Raw genomic sequence first — 24,698 nt, forward strand, 5'->3', positions numbered from 1 at the left:
GTGGGGGGGTGTAGGTGGGGGGGGTAGGGGGGTGGGGTGTGGGTGGGGGGGTGGGGGGGTGTAGGTGGGGGGGGTAGGGGGGGTGGGGTGTGGGTGGGGGGGTGGGGGGGTGTAGGTAGGGGGGGTGGGGTGTGGGTGGGGGGGGTAGGTGGGGGGGGGTGGGGGGTGTAGGTGGGGGGGGGGTGGGGGGGTGGGGTGTGGGTGGGGGGGGTGGGGGGGTAGGGGGGGTGGGGGTGTGGGTGGGGGGGTGGGGGGTGTAGGTAGGGGGGTGGGGTGTGGGTGGGGGGGGTGGGGGGTGTAGGTGGGGGGGGTGGGGGGGTGTAGGTGGGGGGGTTGGGGGGTGTAGGTGGGGGGGTAGGGGGGGTGGGGTGTGGGTGGGGGGGTGGGGGGTGTAGGTGGGGGGGGTGGGGGGTGTAGGTGGGGGGGGTAGGGGGGTGGGGTGTGGGTGGGGGGGTGGGGGGTGTAGGTGGGGGGGTGGGGGGTGTAGGTGGGGGGGGTGGGGGGTGTAGGTGGGGGGGGTGGGGGGTGTAGGTGGGGGGGGTAGGGGGGTGGGGTGTGGGTGGGGGGGTGGGGGGTGTAGGTGGGGGGGGTGGGGGGTGTAGGTGGGGGGGTAGGGGGGTGGGGTGTGGGTGGGGGGTGGGGGGTGTAGGTGGGGGGGTGGGGGGTGTAGGTGGGGTGGTAGGGGGGTGGGGTGTGGGTGGGGGGGTGGGGGGTGTAGGTGGGGGGGTGGGGGGTGTAGGTGGGGGGGGTAGGGGGGTGGGGTGTGGGTGGGGGGGGTGGGGGGTGGGGGGTGGGGGGGGGGGTGGGGGGTGTAGGTGGGGGGGGTGGGGGGTGTAGGTGGGGGGGTGGGGGGGTGGGGGGGGTGTAGGTGGGGGGGGTAGGGGGGTGGGGTGTGGGTGGGGGGGTGGGGGGTGTAGGTGGGGGGGTGGGGGGTGTAGGTGGGGGGGGTAGGGGGGTGGGGTGTAGGTGGGGGGGTGGGGGGTGTGGGTGGGGGGGGTGGGGGGGTGTAGGTGGGGGGGGTGGGGGGTGTAGGTGGGGGGGTAGGGGGGGTGGGGTGTAGGTGGGGGGGTGGGGGGTGTAGGTGGGGGGGTGGGGGGGTGGTGGGGGGGGGGTAGGGGGGTGGGGTGTGGGTGGGGGGGTGGGGTGTGGGTGGGGGGGTGGGGGGTGTAGGTGGGGGGGGGTAGGGGGGTGGGGTGTGGGTGGGGGGGTGGGGGGTGTAGGTGGGGGGGGTAGGGGGGGTGGGGTGTGGGTGGGGGGGGTGGGGGGTGTAGGTGGGGGGGTAGGGGGGGTGGGGTGTGGGTGGGGGGGTGGGGGGTGTAGGTGGGGGGGGTAGGGGGGGGTGGGGTGTGGGTGGGGGGGGTGGGGGGGTGTAGGTGGGGGGGGTAGGGGGGTGGGGTGTGGGTGGGGGGGTGGGGGGTGTAGGTGGGGGGGGTAGGGGGGTGGGGTGTGGGTGGGGGGGGTGGGGGGGTAGGGGGGTGGGGTGTGGGTGGGGGGGGTGGGGGGTGTAGGTGGGGGGGGTAGGGGGGGTGGGGTGTGGGTGGGGGGGTGGGGGTGTGGGTGGGGGGGTGGGGGGTGTGGGTGGGGGGGTAGGGGGGGTGGGGTGTGGGTGGGGGGGGTGGGGGGTGTGGGTGGGGGGGGTAGGGGGGGTGGGGTGTGGGTGGGGGGGGTGGGGGGTGTAGGTGGGGGGGGTAGGGGGGTGGGGTGTGGGTGGGGGGGGTGGGGGGGTGTGGGTGGGGGGGGTGGGGGGTGTAGGTGGGGGGGTAGGGGGGTGGGGTGTGGGGTGGGGGGGTGGGGGGTGTGGGTGGGGGGGGTGGGGGGTGTAGGTGGGGGGGTAGGGGGGTGGGGTGTGGGTGGGGGGGTGGGGGGTGTAGGTGGGGGGGTAGGGGGGGTGGGGTGTGGGTGGGGGGGTGGGGGGTGTAGGTGGGGGGGTAGGGGGGGTGGGGTGTGGGTGGGGGGGTGGGGGGTGTAGGTGGGGGGGTAGGGGGGGTGGGGTGTGGGTGGGGGGGTGGGGGGTGTAGGTGGGGGGGTAGGGGGGGTGGGGTGTGGGTGGGGGGGTGGGGGGTGTAGGTGGGGGGGTAGGGGGGGTGGGGTGTGGGTGGGGGGGGTGGGGGGTGTAGGTGGGGTGGTAGGGGGGGTGGGGTGTGGGTGGGGGGGTGGGGGGGTGTAGGTGGGGGGGTAGGTGGGTGGGGTGTGGGTGGGGGGGTGGGGGGTGTAGGTGGGGGGGTGGGGGGTGTAGGTGGGGGGGTGGGGGGGTGTAGGTGGGGGGGTAGGGGGGTGGGGTGTGGGTGGGGGGGTGGGGGGTGTAGGTGGGGGGGTAGGGGGGGTGGGGTGTGGGTGGGGGGGGTGGGGGGTGTAGGTGGGGGGGGTAGGGGGGTGGGGTGTGGGTGGGGGGGTGGGGGGTGTAGGTGGGGGGGGTAGGGGGGGTGGGGTGTGGGTGGGGGGGTGGGGGGTGTGGGTGGGGGGGTGGGGGGGTGTAGGTGGGGGGGGTAGGGGGGTGGGGGGTGTGGGTGGGGGGGTGGGGTGTGGGTGGGGGGGTGGGGGGTGTAGGTGGGGGGGGTAGGGGGGTGGGGGGTGTGGGTGGGGGGGTGGGGTGTGGGTGGGGGGGTGGGGGGGTGTAGGTGGGGGGGTAGGGGGGTGGGGTGGGGGGTAGGGGGGGTGGGGTGTGGGTGGGGGGGTGGGGGTGTGGGTGGGGGGGGTGGGGGGTGTAGGTGGGGGGGGGGTAGGGGGGGTGGGGTGTGGGTAGGGGGGTGGGGTGTGGGTGGGGGGGGTGGGGGGGTGTAGGTGGGGGGGTAGGGGGGTGGGGTGTGGGTGGGGGGGTGGGGGGTGTGGGTGGGGGGGTGGGGGGGTAGGGGGGGTGGGGTGTGGGTGGGGGGGTGGGGGGTGTGGTGGGGGTGTAGGGGGGTGGGGGGTGTAGGTGGGGGGGTAGGGGGGTGGGGGGTGTAGGTGGGGGGGTGGGGGGGGGTGGGGGGTGTAGGTGGGGGGGTGGGGGTGGGGTGGGGTGGGGGGGGTGGGGGGTGTAGGTGGGGGGGTAGGGGGGTGGGGTGTGGGTGGGGGGGGTGGGGGGGGTAGGGGGGGTGGGGGTGTGGGTGGGGGGGTGGGGGGTGTAGGTGGGGGGGTGGGGGGGGGGTGTGGGTGGGGGGGGGTGGGGGGTGTAGGTGGGGGGGTAGGGGGGTGGGGTGTGGGTGGGGGGGTGGGGGGTGTAGGTGGGGGGGTAGGGGGGTGGGGTGTGGGTGGGGGGGTGGGGGGGTGTAGGTGGGAGGGTAGGGGGGTGGGGTGGGGTGTGGGTGGGGGGGTGGGTGGTGTAGGTGGGGGGGGGGGGGTGGGGAGGGGGGGGGGGTGGGGGTGTGGGTGGGGGGGTGGGGGGTGTAGGTGGGGGGGTAGGGGGGTGGGGTGTGGGTGGGGGGGTGGGGGGTGTAGGTGGGGGGGGGTAGGGGGGTGGGGTGTGGGTGGGGGGGTGGGGGGTGTAGGTGGGGGGGGTAGGGGGGTGGGGTGTGGGTGGGGGGGTGGGGGGTGTAGGTGGGGGGGGTAGGGGGGGTGGGGTGTGGGTGGGGGGGGTGGGGGGGTGTAGGTGGGGGGGTAGGGGGGGTGGGGTGTGGGTGGGGGGGTGGGGGGTGTAGGTGGGGGGGTAGGGGGGTGGGGTGTGGGTGGGGGGGGTGGGGGGTGTAGGTGGGGGGGTAGGGGGGTGGGGTGTGGGTGGGGGGGTGGGGGGTGTAGGTGGGGGGGTAGGGGGGTGGGGTGTGGGTGGGGGGGTGGGTGGTGTAGGTGGGGGGGGTAGGGGGGGTGGGGTGTGGGTGGGGGGGTGGGGGGGTGTAGGTGGGGGGGTAGGGGGGTGGGGTGTGGGTGGGGGGGTGGGGGGTGTAGGTGGGGGGGTAGGGGGGGGGGTGGGGTGGGGGGGTGGGGGGTGTAGGTGGGGGGGTAGGGGGGTGGGGTGGGGGGGTAGGGGGGTGGGGTGTGGGTGGGGGGGGTGGGGGGTGTAGGTGGGGGGGTAGGGGGGTGGGGTGGGGGGGTAGGGGGGTGGGGGAGTGGGGGGTGTAGGTGGGGGGGTAGGGGGGTGGGGTGGGGGGGTGGGGGGTGTAGGTGGGGGGGTAGGGGGGTGGGGTGTGGGGGTAGGGGGGTGGGGTGTGGGTGGGGGGGTGGGGGGTGTAGGTGGGGGGGTAGGGGGGTGGGGTGTGGGTGGGGGGGTAGGGGGGTGGGGGTGTGGGTGGGGGGGTGGGGGGTGTAGGTGGGGGGGTAGGGGGGTGGGGTGTGGGGTGGGGGGGTGGGGGGGTGTAGGTGGGGGGGGTAGGGGGGTGGGGTGTGGGTGGGGGGGGTGGGGGGTGTAGGTGGGGGGGTAGGGGGGTGGGGTGTGGGTGGGGGGGGTGGGGGGTGTAGGTGGGGGGGTAGGGGGGTGGGGTGTGGGTGGGGGGGTGGGGTGTGGGTGGGGGGGTGGGGGGGTGTAGGTGGGGGGGGTAGGGGGGTGGGGTGTGGGTGGGGGGGTGGGGGGTGTAGGTGGGGGGGTAGGGGGGTGGGGTGTGGGTGGGGGGGTGGGGGGGTAGGGGGGTGGGGTGTGGGTGGGGGGGTGGGGGGTGTAGGTGGGGGGGTAGGGGGGTGGGGGGTGTAGGTGGGGGGGTAGGGGGGTGGGGTGTGGGTGGGGGGGTGGGGGGTGTAGGTGGGGGGGTAGGGGGTGGGGTGTGGGTGGGGGGGGTAGGGGGTGTGGGTGGGGGGGTGGGGGTGGGGTGTGGTGGGTGGGGGGGTGGGGGTGTGGGTGGGGTGTGGGTGGGTGGGGGGGGTGGGGTGTGGGTGGGGGGTGGGGTGTGGGTGGGTGGGGGGGTGGGGTGTGGGTGGGGGGTGGGGTGTGGGTGGGGGGGGGTGGGGTGTGGGTGGGGGGGTAGGGGGGTGGGGTGTGGGTGGGGGGGTGGGGTGTGGGTGGGGGGGGTGGTTGGGGGGGTAGGGGGGTGGGGTGTGGGTGGGGGGGGTGGGTGGGGGGGTAGGGGGGTGGGGTGTGGGTGGAGGGGTGGGGTGTGGGTGGGGGGGGTGGGTGGGGGGGGTAGGGGGGTGGGGTGTGGGTGGAGGGGTGGGGTGTGGGTGGGGGGGGTGGGGAGGTGGGGTGTGGGTGGGGGGGGTGGGGAGGTGGGGTGTGGGTGGGGGGTAGGGGGGTGGGGTGTGGGTGGGGGGGGGTGGGTGGGGGGGTAGGGGGAGTAGGGGGGTGGGTGGGGGGGTGGGGGGGTAGGGAGGTGGGTGGGGGGGTAGGGGGTGGGTGGGGGTTAGGGGGGGTAGGGGGGTGGGTGGGTAGGGGGTGGGTGGGGGGGTGGGGGTGGGTGGGGGCGTGGGTGGGTGGGGGGGTAGGGGGGTGGCTGGGGGGGTGGGGTGGTAGGGGGTGGGTGGGGGGTTTAGGGGGGTGGGTGGGGGGGTGAGGGGGTGGGTGGGGGGTTTAGGGGGGTGGGGGGGGTGGGTGGGGGGTAAGGGGGGTGGGGGTTAGGGGGGTGGGTGGGGGGGTGGGGGGGTGGGTGGGGGCTAAGGGGGGTGGGGGTTAGGGGGGTAGGGGGGTGGGTGGGGGGGTAGGGGGGCGGTGGGGGTTAGGGGGGTAGGGGGGTGGGTGGGGGGGTAGGGGGGCGGTGGGGGTTAGGGGGGTAGGGGGGTGGGTGGGGGTTAGGGGGGTAGGGGGGTGGGTGGGGGGGTAGGGGGGTGGGTGGGGGGGTAGGGGGGCGGTGGGGGTTAGGGGGGTAGGGGGGTGGGTGGGGGTTAGGGGGGTAGGGGGGTGGGTGGGGGGGGTAGGGGGGCGGGTGGGGGTTAGGGGGGTAGGGGGGTGGGTGGGGTGGTAGGGGGGTGGTGTGTGGGTGGGGGGGTAGGGGGGTGGGTGGGGGGTAGGGGGGTGGTGTGTGGGTGGGGGGGTAGGGGGGTGGGTGGGGGGGTGTGTGGGTGGGGGGGTAGGGGGGTGGGTGGGGGGGTAGGGGGGGTGGGGGATAGGGGGGTGGGTGGGGGGGTAGGGGGATAGGGGGGTGGTGTGGGGGGGGTAGGGGGGTGGGTAGGGGGATAGGGGGGTGGGTGGGGGGGTAGGGGGATAGGGGGGGTGGTGTGTGGGGGGGGGGTAGGGGGGTGGTGGGGGGGTAGGGGGGTGGTGGGGGGGTAGGGGGGTGGTGTGTGGGTGGGGGGGTAGGGGGGTGGGTGGGGGGTAGGGGGGTGGGTGGGGAGGGGGGTGGGTGGGGGGGTAGGGGGGTGGTGGGGGGGTAGGGGGGTGGTGTGTGGGTGGGGGGGTAGGGGGGTGGGTGGGGGGTAGGGGGGTGGGTGGGGAGGGGGGTGGTTGGGGGGGTGGGTAGGTGGGGGGGTAGGGGGGTGGTGTGTGGGTGGGGGGGTAGGGGGGTGGGTGGGGGGGTAGGGGGGTGGGTGGGGGGGTAGGGGGGTGGGTGGGGGGTAGGGGGGTGGGTGGGGAGGGGGGTGGGTGGGGGGGTAGGGGGGTGGGTGGGGGGGTAGGGCGGTGGTGTGTGGGTGGGGGTAGGCGATGGGGGGGTGGGTAGGGGATGGGGGGGGTGGGTAGGGGGTGGGGGGGTAGGGGGGTGGGGTGTGGGTGGGGGGTAAGGGGGTGTGGGTGGGGGGGGTAGGGGGTGTGGGTGGGGGGGGTGGGGGATGTAGGTGGGGGGGTAGGAGTAGGGGGTTGTGGGGGGTTGGGGTGGGCGGTATGGGGGGTTTGGGGTGTGTGGGGGGTTAGGGGTAGGTGGGGTGGGGGTGCGTGGGGGGTGGGGGGTTAGGGGGTGTGGGGTTTGGGGGGGTAGGGGGGTGTGGGTGGGGGGTAGGAGGGTGAGGGGTGTGGGTGGCGGGGGTAGGGGGGTGTGGGTGTGCGGGGTGGGGTGTGGGCGGCGGGGGTAGCGGGGTTTGGGTGTGCGGGGTGGGGGTGTGGGGGGGTTAGGGGTGTGGGTAGGGGGGGTGTGGGTAGGGGGGGTGTGGGTAGGGGTGGGGGTAGGGGTGGGGGTGGGGGTAGGGGGTGTGGGGGTGGGGGTGGGGGTAGGGGGTGTGGGGGTAGGGGTGGGGGGGGTGTGGGTGGGGGGTGTGGGGGTAGGGGTGAGGGGGTGGTGGGGGTAAGTGGGGTGGGGGGTGTGGGTGGGGGTAGGGGTGGGGGGTTTAGGAGTGGTGGGGGTAGGGGTGTGGGGGAGTAGGGGTGGGGGGTTAGGGGAGTGGGAGGTAGGAGGGGTGGGGTGTGTGGGTGGGGGTAGGGGTGGGGGGTAGGGGTGTGGGTGGGGTAGGGGTGGTGGGTTGTGGGGGTGGTGGTGTAAGGGTGTGGGGGGTAGGGGGTGGGGGGCATGGGGGTGGGGTGGGTAGGGGTGTGGGTGGGGGTTGGGGGGGTGTGGGTGGGGGTTGGGGGTGTGGGTGGGTGGTAGGGGGTGTGGTGCAGGGTAGGGGTGGTGGGTGTGGGGTGTGGGTGGGGGGTAGGGGTGGGTGGTAGGGGTGGGGGGTTTGGCTGGGGGTAGGGGTGGGGGATGTGGGTAGGGGTGGGGGATGTGGGTAGGGGTGGGGGTAGGGGGGTGTGGTTGGGCACGGGGGGTGTGGGTAGGGGTAGGGTTGGGGGGTGTAGGGGGTGGGTGGTGTTTGGGGGGTGGGGGTTGTGGGGTGTGGGTAGGGGTAGGGGGGTTGGGGGGTGTGAGTAGGGGAGGGGGGTAGGGGGGTGGGGCGTGTGGGTGGGGGTAGGGGTGGTGGGGGGCAGTGGTGGGGGGTGGGGGTGGGGGGTGTGTGTGGGGGGTGGGGGTAGGGGTGGTGGGGGGTGTGTGTGGGGGGTGGGGGTAGGGGTGGGGGGTGGGGGTGGTAGGGGTGGGGGGTGGGGGTGGGGGTAGGGGTGGTGGGGGGTAGGGGTGGGGGTGGTGGGGGGTAGGGTTGGGGAGTGGGGGTAGGGGTGGTGGGGGGTAGGGGTGGGGGGTAGGGGTGGTGTGGGGTAGGGGTGGTGTGGGGTAGGGGTGGGGGTGGGGGGTGTGGGTAGGGGTGGGGGTGGGGGGTGTGGGTGGGGGTAGGGGTGGTGGGGGGTGGGGGTGGGGGGTGTGGGTAGGGGGGTGGGGGTGGGGTGTGGGGGTAGGGGTGGTGTGGGTGGGGGTAGGGAGGGGGGTGGGGGTAGGGGTGGTGTGGGTGGGGGTAGGGAGGGGGGTGGGGGTGGGGGTAGGGGGGGTGTGGGTAGGGGGGTGGGGGTGGGGGGTGGGGGTAGGGGTAGGGGGGTGGGGGTGGGGGGTGGGGGTAGGGGTAGGGAGGGGGGCGTGGGTGGGGGTAGGGGTAGGGAGGTGTGGGTGGGGGTAGGGAGGGGGGGTGGGGGTAGGGGTAGGGAGGGGGGTGGGGGTAGGGGTAGGGAGGGGGGCGGGGGTGGGGGTAGGGGTAGGGAGGTGTGGGTGGGGGTAGGGAGGTGTGGGTGGGGGTAGGGAGGGGGGTGGGGGTGGGGGTAGGGAGGGGGGTGGGGGTGGGGGTAGGGAGGGGGGTGGGGGTAGGGGTAGGGAGGGGGGTGGGGGTAGGGGTAGGGAGGGGGGTGTGGGTAGGGGTAGGGAGGGGGGTGTGGGTAGGGGTAGGGAGGGGGGTGTGGGTGGGGGTAGGGGTGGGGGGGTAGGGTGGTGGGTAGGAGTAGGGGTGGGGGGGTAGGGTGGGGGTGGGGGTAGGGTGGTGGGTAGGAGTAGGGGTGGGGGGTAGGGTGGGGTTAGGGGTGGGGTGTGTGGGTGGGGGGTAGGGGGGTGGGGGGCTAGGGTGTGTGGGTGGGGTAGGGGTGGGGGGGTAGGGGGTGTGGGTGGGGGGGTAGGGGGTGTGGGTGGGGTAGGGTGTGTGGGTGCGGTAGGGGTGGGGGGGTAGGGGGTGTGGGTGGGGTAGGGGTGGGGGGTAGGGGGTGTGGGTGGGGTAGGGGTGGGGGTGTGTGTAGGGGTGGGGGGTGGGGGTGTGTGTAGGGGTGGGGGGTGGGGGTGTGTGTAGGGGTGGGGGGTAGGGGGTGTGGGTGGGGTAGGGGTGGGGGGTAGGGGGTGTGGGTGGGTAGGGGTGGGGGGTAGGGGGTGTGGGTGGGGTAGGTGTGGGGGGGTAGGGGGTGTGGGTGGGGTAGGGGGTGTGGGTGGGGTAGGTGTGGGTGGGGTAGGGGGTGTGGGTGGGGTAGGGGTGGGGGTGTGGGTAGCGGTGTGGGTGGGGTAGGGGTGTGTGTGGGGTAGGGGGAGTGTGTGGGGTAGGGGGAGTGGGTGGGGTAGGGGTGGGGGGGTAGGGGGGTGGGGTAGGGGTGGGGATGTGGGTAGGGGTGGGGGGTAGGGGGTGTGGGTGGGGTAGGGATGGGGTGTGGGTAGGGGTGGGGGGTGGGGCGTAGGGGGTGTGGGAGGGGTGGGGGTGTGGGTAGGGGTGGGGGGTAGGGGGTGTGGGTGGGGTAGGGGGTGTGGGTGGGGTAGGGGGTGGGGGTGTGGGTAGGGGTGGGGGGTAGGGGTGTGGGTGGGGTAGGGGGTGGGGGTGTGGGTAGGGGTGGGGGGTAGGGGGTGTGGGTGGGTAGGGGTTGGGGTAGTGGTGGGGGGGTAGGGGGTGTGGGTGGGGTAGGGGTGGGGGTGTGGGTAGGGGTGGGGGGTAGGGGTGTGGGTGGGGTAGGGGTGGGGGGGTAGGGGGTGTGGGTGGGGTAGGGGTGTGGGTGGGGTTGGGGTGGGGGGGTAGGGGTGTGGGTGGGGTAGGGGTGGGGGGGGTAGGGGGTGTGGGTGGGGTAGGTGTGGGGGTGTGGGGTAGGGGTGGGTGGGTAGGGGGTGTGGGGTAGGGGTGGGGGGGTAGGGGTGGCGGGGTGGGGTAGGGGTGGGGGGTAGGGGGTGTGGGTGGGGTAGGTGTGGGGGTGTGGGGTAGGGGTGGGTGGGTAGGGGGTGTGGGGTAGGGGTGGGGGGGTAGGGGTGGCGGGGTGGGGTAGGGGTGGGGGGTAGGGGGGGTGTGGGTGGGGGGGTAGGGGTGGTGGGTTGGGGGGTGGGGGGAGTAGGGGTGGGGGGGTAGGGGTGGTGGGTTGGGGGGTGGGGGGAGTAGGGGTGGTGGGGTAGGGGTGGTGGGTTGGGGGGTGGGGGGGTAGGGGTGGTGGGTTGGGGGTAGGGGTGGGGGGGGTGGGTGAGGGGTGGGGTGGGGGGTGTGGGAAGGGGTAGGGGGGTGGGGGGTAGGAGTAGGGGGTTGTGGGGGGTTGGGTTGGGTGGTGGCCGGTAGGGGGTTGGGGTGGGGGGTGGCCGGTAGGGGGGTGGGGGTGTGTGGGGGGGTTAGGGGTAGGGGGGGTGGGGGTGTGTGGGGGGGGTTGGGGGTGTGGGGGGTGGGGGTAGGGGTAGGGGGGTGTGGTTGGGGGTAGGGTTCGGGGGGTGTGGGTAGGGGTAGGGGGGTGTGGGTGGGGGTAGGGTTAGGGGGGTGTGGGGGGTAGGGTGGGGGGGTGTGGGTGGGGGTTGGGGGGTGTGAGTAGGGGTAGGGGGGTTGGGGGTGGGGGTTGGGGGTAGGGGAGGGGGGTGGGGGGTGGGGGTATGGGGTAGGGGTGGGGTGAGGGGTAGGGGTAGTGTGGGGGTAGGAGTAGGGGTAGAAGTAGGGGTGGGGGGGTAGGGGTGGGGTGAGGGGTAGAAGTAGGGGTGGGGTGAGGGGTAGGGGTAGTGTGGGGGGGTAGGGGTGAGGGTTAGGGTGGGGGGTAGGGGTGGGGGCTAAGGGTAGGGGTTGGTGGGGTAGGGGTGGGGGTTGGGGTTGGTGGGGTAGGGGTGGGGGTTGGGGTTGGTGGGGTAGGGGTGGGTGTTGGGGTGGGGAGAGAGGGTGGGGGTAAGGGTGGGGGTTGGGAGTAGGGGTGGGGGTTGGGGTTGGTGGGGTGGGGGGAGGGGTTGGTGGGGTGGGGGTAGTGTGGGGGGATAATAGGCAGGGTGATGGTGAGGGAGGAAGTGTCTGAGGGTGTGGGTTTTCTGGGGCAGGAGGAGGTGATGGATGTTGAGGGTGAGTGGTTGTGCTGAGGGGAGGGTGAGTGTGAGCAGGTGGTGGTGTGCTCTGCCATTCAATCATGGCTGATATGTTTTGGTCCAACCCGTTCATGCCGACCAGATATCCCAACCCAATCTAGTCCTTCCTGCCAGCACCCGGCCCATATCCCTCCAAATCCTTGGGTTGAAAAAAAAGAGTATGCTGCAAGACTATCACACTGGGCTGCTAGAATACTGGGCCGGAAGCCATCGCCAAAGTAGGCCATCCCGCCAGTCCACTGGAATCTCGGGCTGCAAGTCTCCGCAAAATCCTGAATCCGCCTCACGGACCCTCCTCGTCACTGATTCCGGGAAGGAAGATGTCCCATGCTGCCAGATGCTAGGCTGAAACCACCACATTGCCAAAGCTGCTGCCCACCTGGTTGATGGATTCCCAGACGCAGAGTCTTCAACTGCTTGACCCTTGACAAGCCCTTCATCCCAGGATCGTTCTTGTAATCCTCCTCTGGACCACCTCAAAGGCCAGTACTCCCTTCCTTAGGGCACAAAACTGCTTTCAATATTCCAAATGCGGTCTGACCGGAATCTTAAAGTAAGGGAACACTTAGGAAGCAGCGATCATAATATGGTAGAGTTCAGTCTGCGGTTTGAAAGAGAGAAGGCAAAATCGGATGTAATGGTGTTACAGTTAAATAAAGGTAACTATGAGGGCATGAGAGAGGAACTGACGAAAATAGACTGGAAGCAGAGCCTAGCAGAGAAGACAGTAGAGCAAAAATGGCAGGAGTTGGTGGGTAAAATTGAGGACACTGTACAGAGGTTCATCCCCAAGAAGAGAAAGATTATCCGGGGAGGGATTAGACAGCCATGGCTAACAAAGGAAGTCAGGAAATGTATCAAAGAAAAAGAGAGAGCCTATAAAGTCGCCAAGAGCACTGGGAAATCAGAAGATTGGGAAGGCTACAAAACAAACAGAGGATAACAAAGAGAGAAATAAGGAAGGAGAGGATCAAATATGAAGGGAGGCTAGCCAGTAATATTAGAAATGATAGTAAAAGTTTCTTTCAATACACAAGAAACAAACGACAGGCAAAAGTAGACATTGGGCCACTTCAAACTGATGCTGGAAGCCGAGTGATGGGAGATAAGGAAATAGCTGGAGAACTTAATAAGTACTTTGCGTCAGTCTTCACAGTGGAAGACATGAGTAATATCCCAACAATTAAAGGGAGTCAGGGGGCTGAGTTGAGTATGGTTGCCATTACAAAAGAGAAAGTGCTAGAAAAGCTAAAAGGTCTTAAAATTGACAAATCTCCTGGCCCCGATGGGTTACATCCTAGAGTTCTGAGGGAAGTGGCTGAGGAAATAGCGGAGGCGTTGGTTGAGATCTTTCAAAAGTCACTGGAGTCAGGGAAAGTCCCAGATGATTGGAAGATCGCTGTTGTAACCCCCTTGTTCAAGAAAGGATCAAGGCAAAAGATGGAAAATTATAGGCCAATTAGCCTAACCTCGGTTGTTGGTAAAATTCTAGAATCCATCATTAAGAATGAGGTTTCTAAATTCTTGGAAGAGCAGGGTCGGATTAGAACAAGTCAACATGGATTTAGTAAGGGGAGGTCGTGCCTGACAAACCTGTTGGAATTCTTTGAAGAGGTGACAAATAGGTTAGACCGGGGAAACCCAGTGGATGTGGTCTACCTAGACTTCCAAAAGGCCTTTGATAAGGTGCCACATGGGAGACTGCTGAGCAAGGTGAGGGCCCATGGTATTCGAAGTGAGCTACTGGTATGGATTGAGGATTGGCTGTCTGACAGAAGGCAGAGAGTTGGGATAAAAGGTTCTTTTTCGGAATGGCAGCCGGTGACAAGTGGTATCCCGCAGGGTTCAGTGTTGGGGCCGCAGCTGTTCACATTATATATTAATGATCTGGATGAAGGGACTGGGGGCATTCTAGCGAAGTTTGCCGATGATACAAAGTTAGGTGGACAGGCAGGTAGTACTGAGGAAGTGGGGAGGCTGCAGAAGGATCTAGACAGTTTGGAGGAGTGGTCCAGGAAATGGTTGATGGAATTCAATGTGAGCAAATGCGAGGTCTTGCACTTTGGGAAAAAGAATAGAAGCATGAACTACTTTCTAAACGGTGAGAAAATTCGTAAAGCCAAAGTACAGAGGGATCTGGGAGTGCTAGTTGAGGATTCTGTAATGATATACATGCAGATTGAGTCCGTGATTAAGAAAGCGAATGCAATGTTGTCATTTATCTCAAGAGCATTGGAATATAAAAGCACTGTTGTGCTACTGAGACTTTATAAAGCTCTGGTTAGGCCCCATTTGGAGTACTGTGTCCAGTTTTAGGCTCCACACCTCAGGAAGGACATACTGGCACTGGAGCGTGTCCAGTGGAGATTCACACGGATGATCCCTGGTCTAACGTATGAGGAACGGCTGAGGATCCTGGGATTGTATTCATTGGAGTTTAGAAGATTAAGGGGAGATCTAATAGAAACTTACAAGATAATACATGGCTTGGAAAGGGTGGACGCTAGGAAATTGTTTCCGTTAGGCGAGGAGACTCGGACCCATGGACACAGCCTTAGAATTAGAGGGGGTAAATTCAGAACAGAAATGTGGAGATATTTCTTCAGCCAGAGAGTGGTGGGCCTGTGGAATTCATTGCCACAGAGTGCAGTGGAGGCTGGGACGCTAAATATCTTCAAGGCAGAAATTGATAAATTCTTGATGTCACAAGGAATTAAGGGCTACGGGGAGAATGCGGGTAAGTGGAGTTGAAATGCCCATCAGCCATGATTGAATGGCGGTGTGGACTTGATGGGCCGAATGGCCTTACTTCCGCTCCTATGTCATATGGTCTTATACAGCATCAGCAGTGCATTCCTGCATTTGTATTCTAGCCCTCCGAAAATGAATGCTGATATTGTATTGATCTTCCTAACTGCCAACTGAGCCTGCATGTAAACCTTCTGAAGCCTTTCCTCTTTAGAAATAGTGAATGCCTCTATTGTTCCTCCCAAAGTGCATAAACTCTCTCTTTTCCTCATTATATTCCATTGTATTCCTTCTTTGCCACTCTCCTAGTCTGTCCAAGGCAAGGATGCCTTCATTCCTGAAGAAGGGCTTATGCCCGAAACGTCGATTCTCCTGCTCCTTGGATGCTGCCTGACCTGCTGCGCTTTTCCAGCAACACATTTTCAGCTCTGATCTCCAGCATCTGCAGTCCTCACTTTCTCCTGTCCAAGGCTTTCTGCAGCATTCCTGCTCCCTCAGCACTACCGTCCATCCACTTATATTTGTGTTATCTGTAGGCTCAGCAACAATGCTGACAGCTCTTTAGTCCAAATTGTTAACATAAACATGAATGGCTGTGGTCCCAGTCTGATGAAGGGCTTATGCCCTAAATGTCAACTCTTCTGCTCCTCAGATTCTGCCTGACCTGCTGTGCTTTTCCAGCGCCACACTTTTCGAATCTGATCTCCAGCATCTGCAGTCCTCACTTCCTCCTCCCCTTGACAAAACTGTGCTGTCTCTGCCCTATTTTACCAAGCACTTCCAAGTACTACTTAATCTCATCCTTAATAATGGACTTTCAAACCTTACAAATGACCTAGGTCAGGCTAACTAGCATCTAAATACCTGTCTTCTGCCTCCCTGTTTAAGCAATAGTGTCATGTTAGCCATTTTCCAGTCCTCTGGGACCCTCCCTGACTCCATTGATATCTGAAAGATCACTAAAGCTCTACAGTTTCCTCAGCATCTCCTTCAGAACCCTGTAGTGGTCCGAGTGATTCACTCACCTTCAGACATTGTAGCTTCCTCAGCGCCTTCTCTTTAGTGATAGCCACTACACTGTCTCCAACTCTCTTGAAGTTCTTGTATGCTGCTGGTATATTCCACTGGGAAAGTTGATGCAAGTACATGTTCAGTTCCTCTGTCATTTTGGTTCACCATTACTACTTCTCCAGCCTAATTTTCCTGCGATCCAATGTCCACTCTTGCCTCTCTCTTATCTTTGAGATGTCTATTAAAAAAAACTCTTGTAATTTTACTTGATATTACTTGCTGGCTTACCCTCAGACATTATCATATCCCCCTTATTGCTTTGCTGGTTATACTTTACAGGTTTTTAAAGGTTTCCACAATCTCTGGCTTCTCCCTGATCTCCACCACATTGTTTGCTTTTTCTTTTGATTTTCTGCTGTCCCTGCCTTCTTTTGTCAGCCATGGTTGTCTCATCCTCTCTGTAGTATGTTTCTTCTTCCTTGGGATGAATTTCTGCTGTGTCTCCTGAATTATCCTCCACCTCCTGCCATTGCTGCTGCTTCATTTTCCTTGCTTGGCTCCCCTTCCAATGAACACTGGCTAGCTCTTCCCTCACGTCTTTGTAAACTGAACCTTTATTCAATTGTAATACTGTTACATCTGATTCCAGCTTTTCCCTCTCAAACTGCGGGGTGATTTCTATCATATTATGGTCACAGCCCCTTGGGGTTCCTTCTACTTAAGCTGTCTAATCAAGTTTGCCTCATCACCAGATCCAAAATTCACTGTTCCCTAGTGAGCTCTACCACAAGCTGCTCCAAAAGAAAAGCTCATAGACATTCCACAAATTCCATTGCTACTAACCTGATTTTTCCCGGTCCACCTCCATATTGAAGTCTCCCATGATTATTGTGATAGTGCCTTTCTGACATGCCTTTTCCATCTCCGAATTTATTTTCTTCCCCACATCCTGACCGCTGCCTGCACACGACCCTTCAGGGTCTTTCTTCCTTTGTGGTCCCTCAACTCTACCCACACATTCCACGCCTTCTGACTCGCTATCACTTATTGTTGTCGATTTCAGTTCATTTCTTGTTAACAAGGCAAACTCTACCCGTCCTCTTGATAGGACAAAGTGAGGACTGCGGATGCTGGAGATCACTGTCGAAGAGTGTGGTGCTGGAAAAGCGCAGCAGGTCAGGCAGCACCCAAGGAGCAGGAGAATCAACATTTTGAGCAGCATAAGCACTTCATCAGGAATTCACTGGGACTCTTGATCCTCCCGTTCCTTGTTGCCTTTGTTTTCCACTCAGTATTCCTGAAAAACACTCTCTCATATGTGAATGAGTGTAAGCCTATTTGCAGTTTGCACGGAAGCAATTATAATCCGGTTTGCCCCCTTGTTTACTTAAATTTTTTTGTTTTCTTGCCTTTCTTTAACTTAAATTGTGGTCAAGAGTCAGGTATTAACCATCCCAGAGATTAATTTGGTCACATTTCACACTTGTGATGACTTGTAGAATAGTGGGGTTTGGTTTCCAGCGCGCTGTTCCCATCAGGGCTGTGACACAGGGGAGAGGGAATTAATGAATGTGACTGATTGAAGGAGAGGATCGGAGACTGAATGGGGCGGAAGAGAAGGAATAAGAAAGAGTGGGAGAGAAAGTGAAGAAGGAAGGGATGAATGTGACAGGAAAAGGAGGGCTGAAGTGAGGAAAGGGGAATGAACAGGGAGTGGAGACAAGAAGGGAGAGGCAGGGAATAAGGAGAGATGGAAGAAGGAAGTGGGGAGAGGACGAGGGGAAAGGGGCAATGGAGAATGAATGAATGAGGAAATGACTGAGGGAGGAAAAACAAGGCATTGAACGAATGTGGGAAGGAGAGGTAATAGAGGAGGTGTGGAGTGGAAATGGGTAATGGAGGGGAAGTGAGGGAGGATTTGGGAGGGGAGGTGTGTGAGGATACAAGAATTAGTGGGGAGGGGGAGATGAAGGTGGTTGGCATGGGAGTGGATGACAGAGGAAGGGGGTCAAATGTGGGGGGTAGGGGAAATGCTCAGCGAGTGAGAAATTAGGGAAATATGTAGGGACGGGCGGGAATGAAGGGAGGAGAACGTATGAAAGGAGGAAATGAGATTGACGGAGTGATGCAGTTAAAATTAAAGATGGTGGGAGGGTTTGTGGAGAACTGCAGAAAGTGAAGGAAAAGAAGGGGGAATACAAGCAGGATAATGAGGGAGAGCAACATAGAACAGTACAGTACGATACAGGTCCTTCGGTCCTTGAAGTTGTCCCCACCTTTTATCCTACTCCAAGATCAAACTAACCTACATACCCTTCATTTTACTGTCATCCATGTGCCTATCCAAGACTCACTTCAATGTCCTGAATGTATCTGACTCTACTCCCATCATCGACAGTGTATTCCATGCACCCACCACTCTGTGTAAAGAACCTGCCTCTTACATCTCCCGAAAACCTTCCTCCAATCACCTTAAAGTTGTGCCCCCTCATGATAGCCACTTCTGCCCTGGGAAAAAGTCTCTGACTATCCCCTCTATGCCTCTCATCATCTTGTACACCTCTATCAAGTCACCTCTCATCCTTCTTCGCTCCAATGAGAAAAGCTCTCGTTCCATCAATCTTTCTTCACAAGACATGCCCTCCAGTCCAGGCAGCATCCTGGTAAATCTCCTCTGCACCCTCTCTAAGACTTCCACATCCTTCCTATAATGAGGCAACCAGAGCTGAACACTATTCCAAGTGTGGTCTAACCAGGACGCTACAAAGCTGCAGCATAACCTTATGGCTGTTAAACTCAATCCCCCTGCTAATGAAAGCCAACACACCATATGCCTTCTTAACAACCCCATCAACTTGGGTGGCAACTTTGAGGGATCTATGGATATGGACCCCAAGATCCCTCTGTTCCTCCACACTGTCAAGAATCCTGCCTTTAACCCTGTAATCTGCATTCAAATTCATCTTTCCAAAGTGAATGACTTCACACTTTTCCAAGTTAAACTCCATCTGTCACTTATCAGCCCAGTTCTGCATCCTGCCAATGTCCCATTTGCAACTTACAACAACCTTCCACACTATCCACAATTCCACCAACCTTGATGTCATCAGCAAACTTACTAACCCAGCCGTCCACTTCCTCTTCCAAGTCATTTATAAATATCACAAAGAGCAGAGGTCGCAGAACAGATCCCTGCGGAACATCACTGGTCATGAAGCTTCAGGCTGAATACTTTCCATGTATTACCACCCTCTGTCTTCTATAGGTCATCCAATTCTCTATCCAGCCAGCCAAATGTCCCTGTATCCCATGCCTCCTTACTTTCGGAATGAGCTTACCATGGGGAACCTTATCAAACACCTTGCTAAATGGAGTAATGAGGTTGACAGGGATGTGGATGGGTTAGAGTGGAAGGGAGAATGAAGAGGGAGGAAAGGAGAAATGAAGGAGTTGGGAGGGAGAAATAATGGGAAGGAGGGAGGGGTGTGGATAAATAAAGGGTGGGAGAAGGAAATTAGGAGTGTGGAGAGGGAAATGAGGGTAGGATGGCATTGCAGAGGGAAATGAAGGACCAAAACTAGAACAGGTTGACAGGTTGAACCATAATCTACAAAATGGGCCTGTTTTTCTACCTACTAGTCTTGGATTGAGATTGATGTAAATTACAGATTTGTTGCAATTAATTAGCATGCTAGCATCCTGTCTTTAGTTTAGTATGGTTCCTTATAACTGCTTCAAGCAAATATCAAATTTGTCCAAACTATATGTATGTCATGTATCACATGGACTTTGACCTGACAATCTGTTTATAAAGGAGAAAGTGAGGTCTGCAGATGCTGGAGATCAGAGCTGGAAATGTGTTGCTGGAAAAGCGCAGCAGGTCAGGCAGCATCCAGGGAACAGGAGAATCGACGTTTCGGGCATAAGCCCTTCTTCAGGAAAGGGCTTATGCCCGAAACGTCGATTCTCCTGTTCCCTGGATGCTGCCTGACCTGCTGCGCTTTTCCAGCAACACATTTCCAATCTGTTTATAAACACAACTTATTGTTCTGGGGTCCTTTAAGTTAAAAATCACACAACACCAGGTTATAGTCCAACAGGTTCAATTGGAAGCACTAGCTTTCGAAGTGCTGCTTCTTCATCATTGATTACAATCACCTGATGAAAGTGTGGCACTCCGAAAGCTTGTGCCTCCAAATAAACCTGTTGGACTATAACCTGGTGTTGTGTGATTTTTAACTTTGTCCACCCCAGCCCAACTCTGGCTCCTCTAAACCCTGTATTTTAGTACCTTTTAACGTGAATTGTCACAGATATCGCTCAGGATGTTGTCAGGCAGAGTTTGACACTCAGCGGTATAAGGAAACAGGACAGGCAGCCAAAAATTTGGTGAAAGGAGATATTAAGCTGTACCCATATTTTTGTGTTTTGATTTTGTAAACTATTAACACAAACTCAGAGCAGGAATAGGCTGTTTATCCCCTCAAATCTGCTCAATCTTTCCTGTCTAATTCCAGAATCCGCACACCAATGTTCTGGGGACCAAAGGTGAAAATTCCACTATGGCCAGTGGTGAAATTTGAATTCAGTAAAATGTAGAATAAGAAGTGCCAGCCTAAAGGTGGCTCAGTGGTTAGCATTGCTGCTTCACAGCACCAGGGACTGGGTTTGATTCCAGTCTTGGGTGACCATCTGTGTGGAGTTTGTATGTTCTCCCTGTGTCTGCGTCGGTTTCCTCTGGATACTCTGGTTTTCTCCCACAGTTCAAAATGTGCAAGTTAGGGTGGATTAGCCAATAGAATAGAATGAATCCTCCCAGTGTGGAAACAGGCCATTTAACCCAAAAGGTCAACACCAACCCTCCGAAGAGTAACCCACCCAGATCCATTCCCCTCCCCTATTACTCTACACTTACCCAGACTAATGCACATAACCCACACATCCCTGAACACTTTGGGCAATTTAGCATGGCCAGTTCACCTGACCTGCACATCTTTGGACTGTGGGAGGAAACCAGAGCACCCGGAGGAAACCCACGCAGACACGTGGAGACAGTTGCCCGAGGCTGGAATCAAACCTGGGTCTCTGGCGCTGTGAGGCAGCAGTGCTAACCACTGAGCCACCGCAAATGCAAGGTTAGAGATTGGGTGGGAGGCTGGGTATAAGTGCAATGCTCTTTGGAGGGTCAGTGCAGACTCGGTGGGTCAAATGGCCTCTTTCTCGACTGTCTAATAGCGATTATGTAATCATTGTCAGTTGTCGTAAGAACTCATCCAGTTCCCTAATGTCCTTTAGGGATGGAAATTTCTGTTCTTACCTGGTTTGGCATACGTGTGACTTCCCACCCACGTGGTTGACTCTTAACTGCCTCTGGGCAATAAGAGTTAGTCAAGACAATGATCTGTGAAATAATAAAAAAAAGCACCACATTCCATTCAAACCTCACCCCTTCCTTATTTACCTTTATTGTTGAGTAGCTCCTACGCTTTAAAATTTTCATTCTCTTGTTTTAAAATTCTGCCACAGTTTCAGTCCTTCCTTTCTTTGATCTCCTATAACCGAATGAGATTGCAGAGCTCCAACAGTTCTGGTCTGTTCTACATCCCAATGACAAAAAAAAAAGACTCCAGCATTAGTGGCTGTGCCTTGAGTTGCTGAGACTCTCAGCCTCTGAAATTTCATCAGCCTTGCTGCCTGGTATTACTTTCTCCTCTTTTAAGATACTAAACAAAGTCTGTTTCTAATCAAATGTTGCCATTAGATGCTGACACAACAGTCATGCCCATATCCCATAAATGAATTTTTAAAAAGCACTTCAGGAATTGTTAATATAAACCAAGGTTTTTGTGTTTTGTTATTACCATGGTCCACCTCATTGCAGCAATTTTGAATATCATTTTTGTTGATTACAAGCGGTTGGGGCAGTCTAATGGAGTGGACAGCGTAAATGCTGTTTTTGGGAGTTCACAGGGAAATTCAGATTTTTTTTAGATTCCCTACAGTGTGGAAACAGGTCCTTTGGCCTAACAAGGCCACACTGACCCTCTGAAGAGTAACCCACCCAGACACATTTCCCCCTCTGACTAATGCACCTAATACTATGGGCAATTTAGCGTGGGCAATTCACCTGACCTGCACATCTTTGGACTGTGGGAGGAAACCGGAGCACCCGGAGGAAACCCACACAGACACGGGGAGAATGTGCAAACTCCACACAGTCAGTTGCCCGAGGCTGGAATTGAAGCTGGGACCCTGGTGCTGTGAGGCAGCAGTGCTAACCACTGAGCCACTGTGCAGCCTGTCTAAATTATTTATTTAGATATTCCACTAATAAATTTTCTTTCCAGATCCATGGTAATATTTTTCTGAAACAGTTAGGAACAAAGAATAGCTATGACGTTTTTGATTTTACGCTTTTCTTTCTCCTCTGGACAAGTGTTGGTTTTACAATATTCATACTGCAATCTTTCCGTGGGATCACCGCTAATTATGACAGATGAATTGTGTCCCTCAGGAACCTTGTTCTACTTTGTGAAGTTGGGTCATCCACTATGGTTGTATTACACTACAACTGCAATGTCAATACAAGACTAAATCGCATGATTTTGGCTGTCTTATTATAAGTGCATTCATCCTTAAACTGTGTTACAATTAACCTATTTTAAATTGCATTTTTTAAAAAATCTGAATAGTAACTAATTTGTATTTAACTGCCACGTAATACTCCAAAACTCAGTTCAAAGACCCTTCTCAAAGTATTATGCAATAAATAAAACATATTGTACAACTGGTTGCACAATACAAAGGTCACCGAATCAATGCCAAATGCAGTCCTGAATTATTTGTTGCCATGACATTTGCATTCTTTGGTACTTTACACAGTGTGTGCCTTTTATAAGTTTAGGGCCTTACTTGTGCAAAGCATAAAGTTTAACTACTTAAATGTGTTTTTCTTCTTTATTGGCAGAATGAAGTTTCTGTGTCCTGGAGGCCATCATCAGAATATTCCGGAAACTTGTGAGTGCGGAGATGGTTGCATGTTTGTTGTTTATTTGAAGAGTAATCCACTGCAGGAGTGGTTCTGATGAAATAAACTGTGTGATAACTGACGCAGCTTTTTGCCCACCTGGGGGTGCAGTGCTAATGATATTTAACTGTTAATTATAGAGTCAATCTGTATGCATGTTGTATAAATTGGTTCCACTAATATTTTTCATTAAACAATTTTATGCCAATTCTTGATTGTCAGAATGAACATAAGTGTGTGAAGAATCTCCCACTTGTGTATTGATCCCAGAGTTAAAGCTGTTCACACAAAGGATAGAGGAAACCTGAAATTCTCTCCCTTAGAAGAGTTAATCAGAATATTTGAAGTGGAGATCAATAGGTTTGGGTTGAGTGACAGTATCGAGAGAGAAAATGGACTTAAGGGTTCATCCATGATCTAATTGATTTGGTGAACATTATTGGGGAATAATACTTTCCTCCTGCTCCTAAGAACACAGTGCTTGGTCATTGAGGTGAATCATAAATCTTTTTGCAGATTTGAATGTCTACCAGTAGAGTTACAGAGATGGAAACAGACCCTTCAATCCAACCCGTCCATGCCGACCAGATATCCCAACCCAATCAGGATCTTTGTTTACCTGTAGTTAGTGTAGAAGGGCTAAATCTGATTATATTGATTTTTTAAAAAAACTTTTTAAAGGAAAGTGGGCATTGTTATTGACTTATTGGCCATCCCTAATTTGTTGTTGATATCAGTGACTTGTAGGGTCATTTCAATATCAGGTGAGTCAGTCAGTTTTGTCAGGAGCCACATATAGGCCAGACTGAGCAAAGGTGACAGATTTCCTTCCCTAAATGAACAATGCCAATTCATGATGGTTGTCATAGTTGCCACACTGAGACTATATTGTAGACTTATTTAAATTTCACCAAATACTATGATGGGGTTTGAAACTTTGTCTCCCAGAGCATTAACCTGTAGATTTCTATGCCAGTCACTTTCCCTCTGTACCCTGTCTCCCTCATGTGGTGGGAATTCCTACATGGATATAGTTTTAAGATATTTCCTCAACTCCAGTTGTTAACAGCATCAATAGACCTTAATGAAAATCACATGCCTGGTTAGTTTCCATTTGATTCACCCTGACTTATGCAGAGGGGCCGGTCACGGTGCAAAGCCACAGTAGAAATCTGCTAAGTATAAGATCACAAATTGTCAGATGACTCACACCTAAGAACATGAAACCACAACTGTTTGGCATCTTTAACACAATAAATGTCCCAAAACGATTTAACTATGGAAATGGCTATTGAACCAAAGGAAGACACAGTAAAAGGAAATGCCCAAATTTGAAGCTCAAGTATATGTTGAGGCAGAGGGATTAATGGAGAGTATTCCAGGGTATGGAATCTTGGCTGTTGTAATTGTGGCTATCGATGGTAGGGTGAAGAACTCACATCTGAGAGGTATTGAGTTAAGGGAGGGGTGAGAAGATTAGAAGGTGTGAGATTGGCTTGGAAAACTTCTTGCCTTCAGATTAGCACTATAGTCAATACCATTGAAAACAGCAGAAGTAGATTATCTGTAACCGTGTCTTGTTGGCATCCAGTTACCTTTCCTAGAACCAAAAAAGTGGAGGGTAATCTGAATCCTAGTCTCACTTAGGAGCTGGAGACAGTATAGTTTTAGCAAAGCAATAATCAACATTTTAACAAACCTGGATTAACTTTGGAATTAATGTGAGTTGTTTTTAAATTGAATTGCTAAAAGTATGCTGTATGGGTTGTATGCCGAATAAAAGGTGCTGTGATGTACCAAAGATATGCCTTGTCCTCAACTGCAGGAAAGTTCCTTCTATTTCTTTCTTTCCCACTGCAAGATTTAACAGTTTGGGAAAAGGTTGTAATACTTAACAGTTATAACATGATTATTACTTATTGGCGTAATTACTATTCTGATACTATACTTTTTCTCTTGTGGTCTTTGATTCAGATACAAAGGTGAAGGGATAATTAAAGCTGCACCAAAGGATGTCTGGGAGTGTCTGAAACCTGTGCCCGAAGGGCCAAGAGTGAAATGGGACAAAAACGTAAAGTCATTTGAGCTGATTGAAATGATCAGTGATGTAAGTTTGTAACCATTGTTTACTTCTTAAAATGATTTTTGTGCTATTTTTATTTGTAGACTTTTGAATGGTAAGCAGTGACTTATTTAGTTTGTAAAGTGATATTGAGAGAGAGAATTACTGGCTGTATATTTTTTAAAAAAACTTAAATATGAATGGAAAATATCATCAGAGGCTTGAGATTTAGAACATAGAACAGTACAGCACAGAACAGGCCCTTCAGCCCACGATGTTGTGCCGACCACTGATCCTCATGTATGCACCCTCAAATTTCTGTGACCATATGCATGTCCAGCAGTCCCTTAAATATCCCCAATGACCCTGCCTCCACAACTGCTGCTGGCAACGCATTCCATGCTCTCTCAACTCTGTGTAAAGAACCCGCCTCTGACATCTAGCAATAGTTTTTTCCAATAATTCTGGCACTTATAATACCCAAATTTATTTGTATAATCTTCATTTTCTTCTACGCTTGAGGTCACAGAAATACATTTTCAGTGCTTAGTGAATATGTTTACTTATACTTTTGTGTTCCCATCAAATGTTATTACTGGACGAGTCAAACACAGAATGAAATCTGCCCTGATAGATCATATTTTGTGTTAACGTTTAGGTCCAGTGATCTTTCTTCAAAACCTGAAATGTTAACTCTGCCTTTTCTGCACAGATGCTGCCAGATCTGTTGAGTTTTCCCAGCAATTTTTGTTGTTTCTGATTTCCAGCATCTGCAGTTTTTTGGTTTTTCTCTAAGATCACACGTTGTTCCTTTTTCAGTTTTGCAGTCTTTCAGTGACACATAAGCCTGTCGGGCTGTAGGTTTACTTTTAAAGATGAAACTTCAGTTCATTACACAAACAGAAAGACAAAATAAACGAACACCCAACAAAGCAAA

General features: G+C 57.6%; 1 protein-coding gene across 2 annotated transcripts in view; it reads left to right on the forward strand.

The window, feature by feature from the left end:
• The window catches only part of stard5 (StAR related lipid transfer domain containing 5), a 46,968-nt gene that overhangs the window by 2,271 nt on the left and 19,999 nt on the right, over positions 1 to 24,698 (forward strand). For both annotated transcript variants that reach the window (XM_087981257.1, XM_087981258.1), the window contains exons 2-3: positions 21,640 to 21,689; positions 23,674 to 23,806. In XM_087981257.1, coding sequence (XP_087837383.1) covers positions 21,640 to 21,689; positions 23,674 to 23,806 — 183 coding nt within the window. The remainder of the gene's footprint in view (positions 1 to 21,639; positions 21,690 to 23,673; positions 23,807 to 24,698) is intronic.

Source organism: Chiloscyllium plagiosum, unplaced genomic scaffold (genome assembly GCF_037043375.1).
Source record: "Chiloscyllium plagiosum isolate Xiang-an unplaced genomic scaffold, Cpla_swu_hap1 HiC_scaffold_39, whole genome shotgun sequence".
Classification (NCBI taxonomy): domain Eukaryota; kingdom Metazoa; phylum Chordata; class Chondrichthyes; order Orectolobiformes; family Hemiscylliidae; genus Chiloscyllium; species Chiloscyllium plagiosum.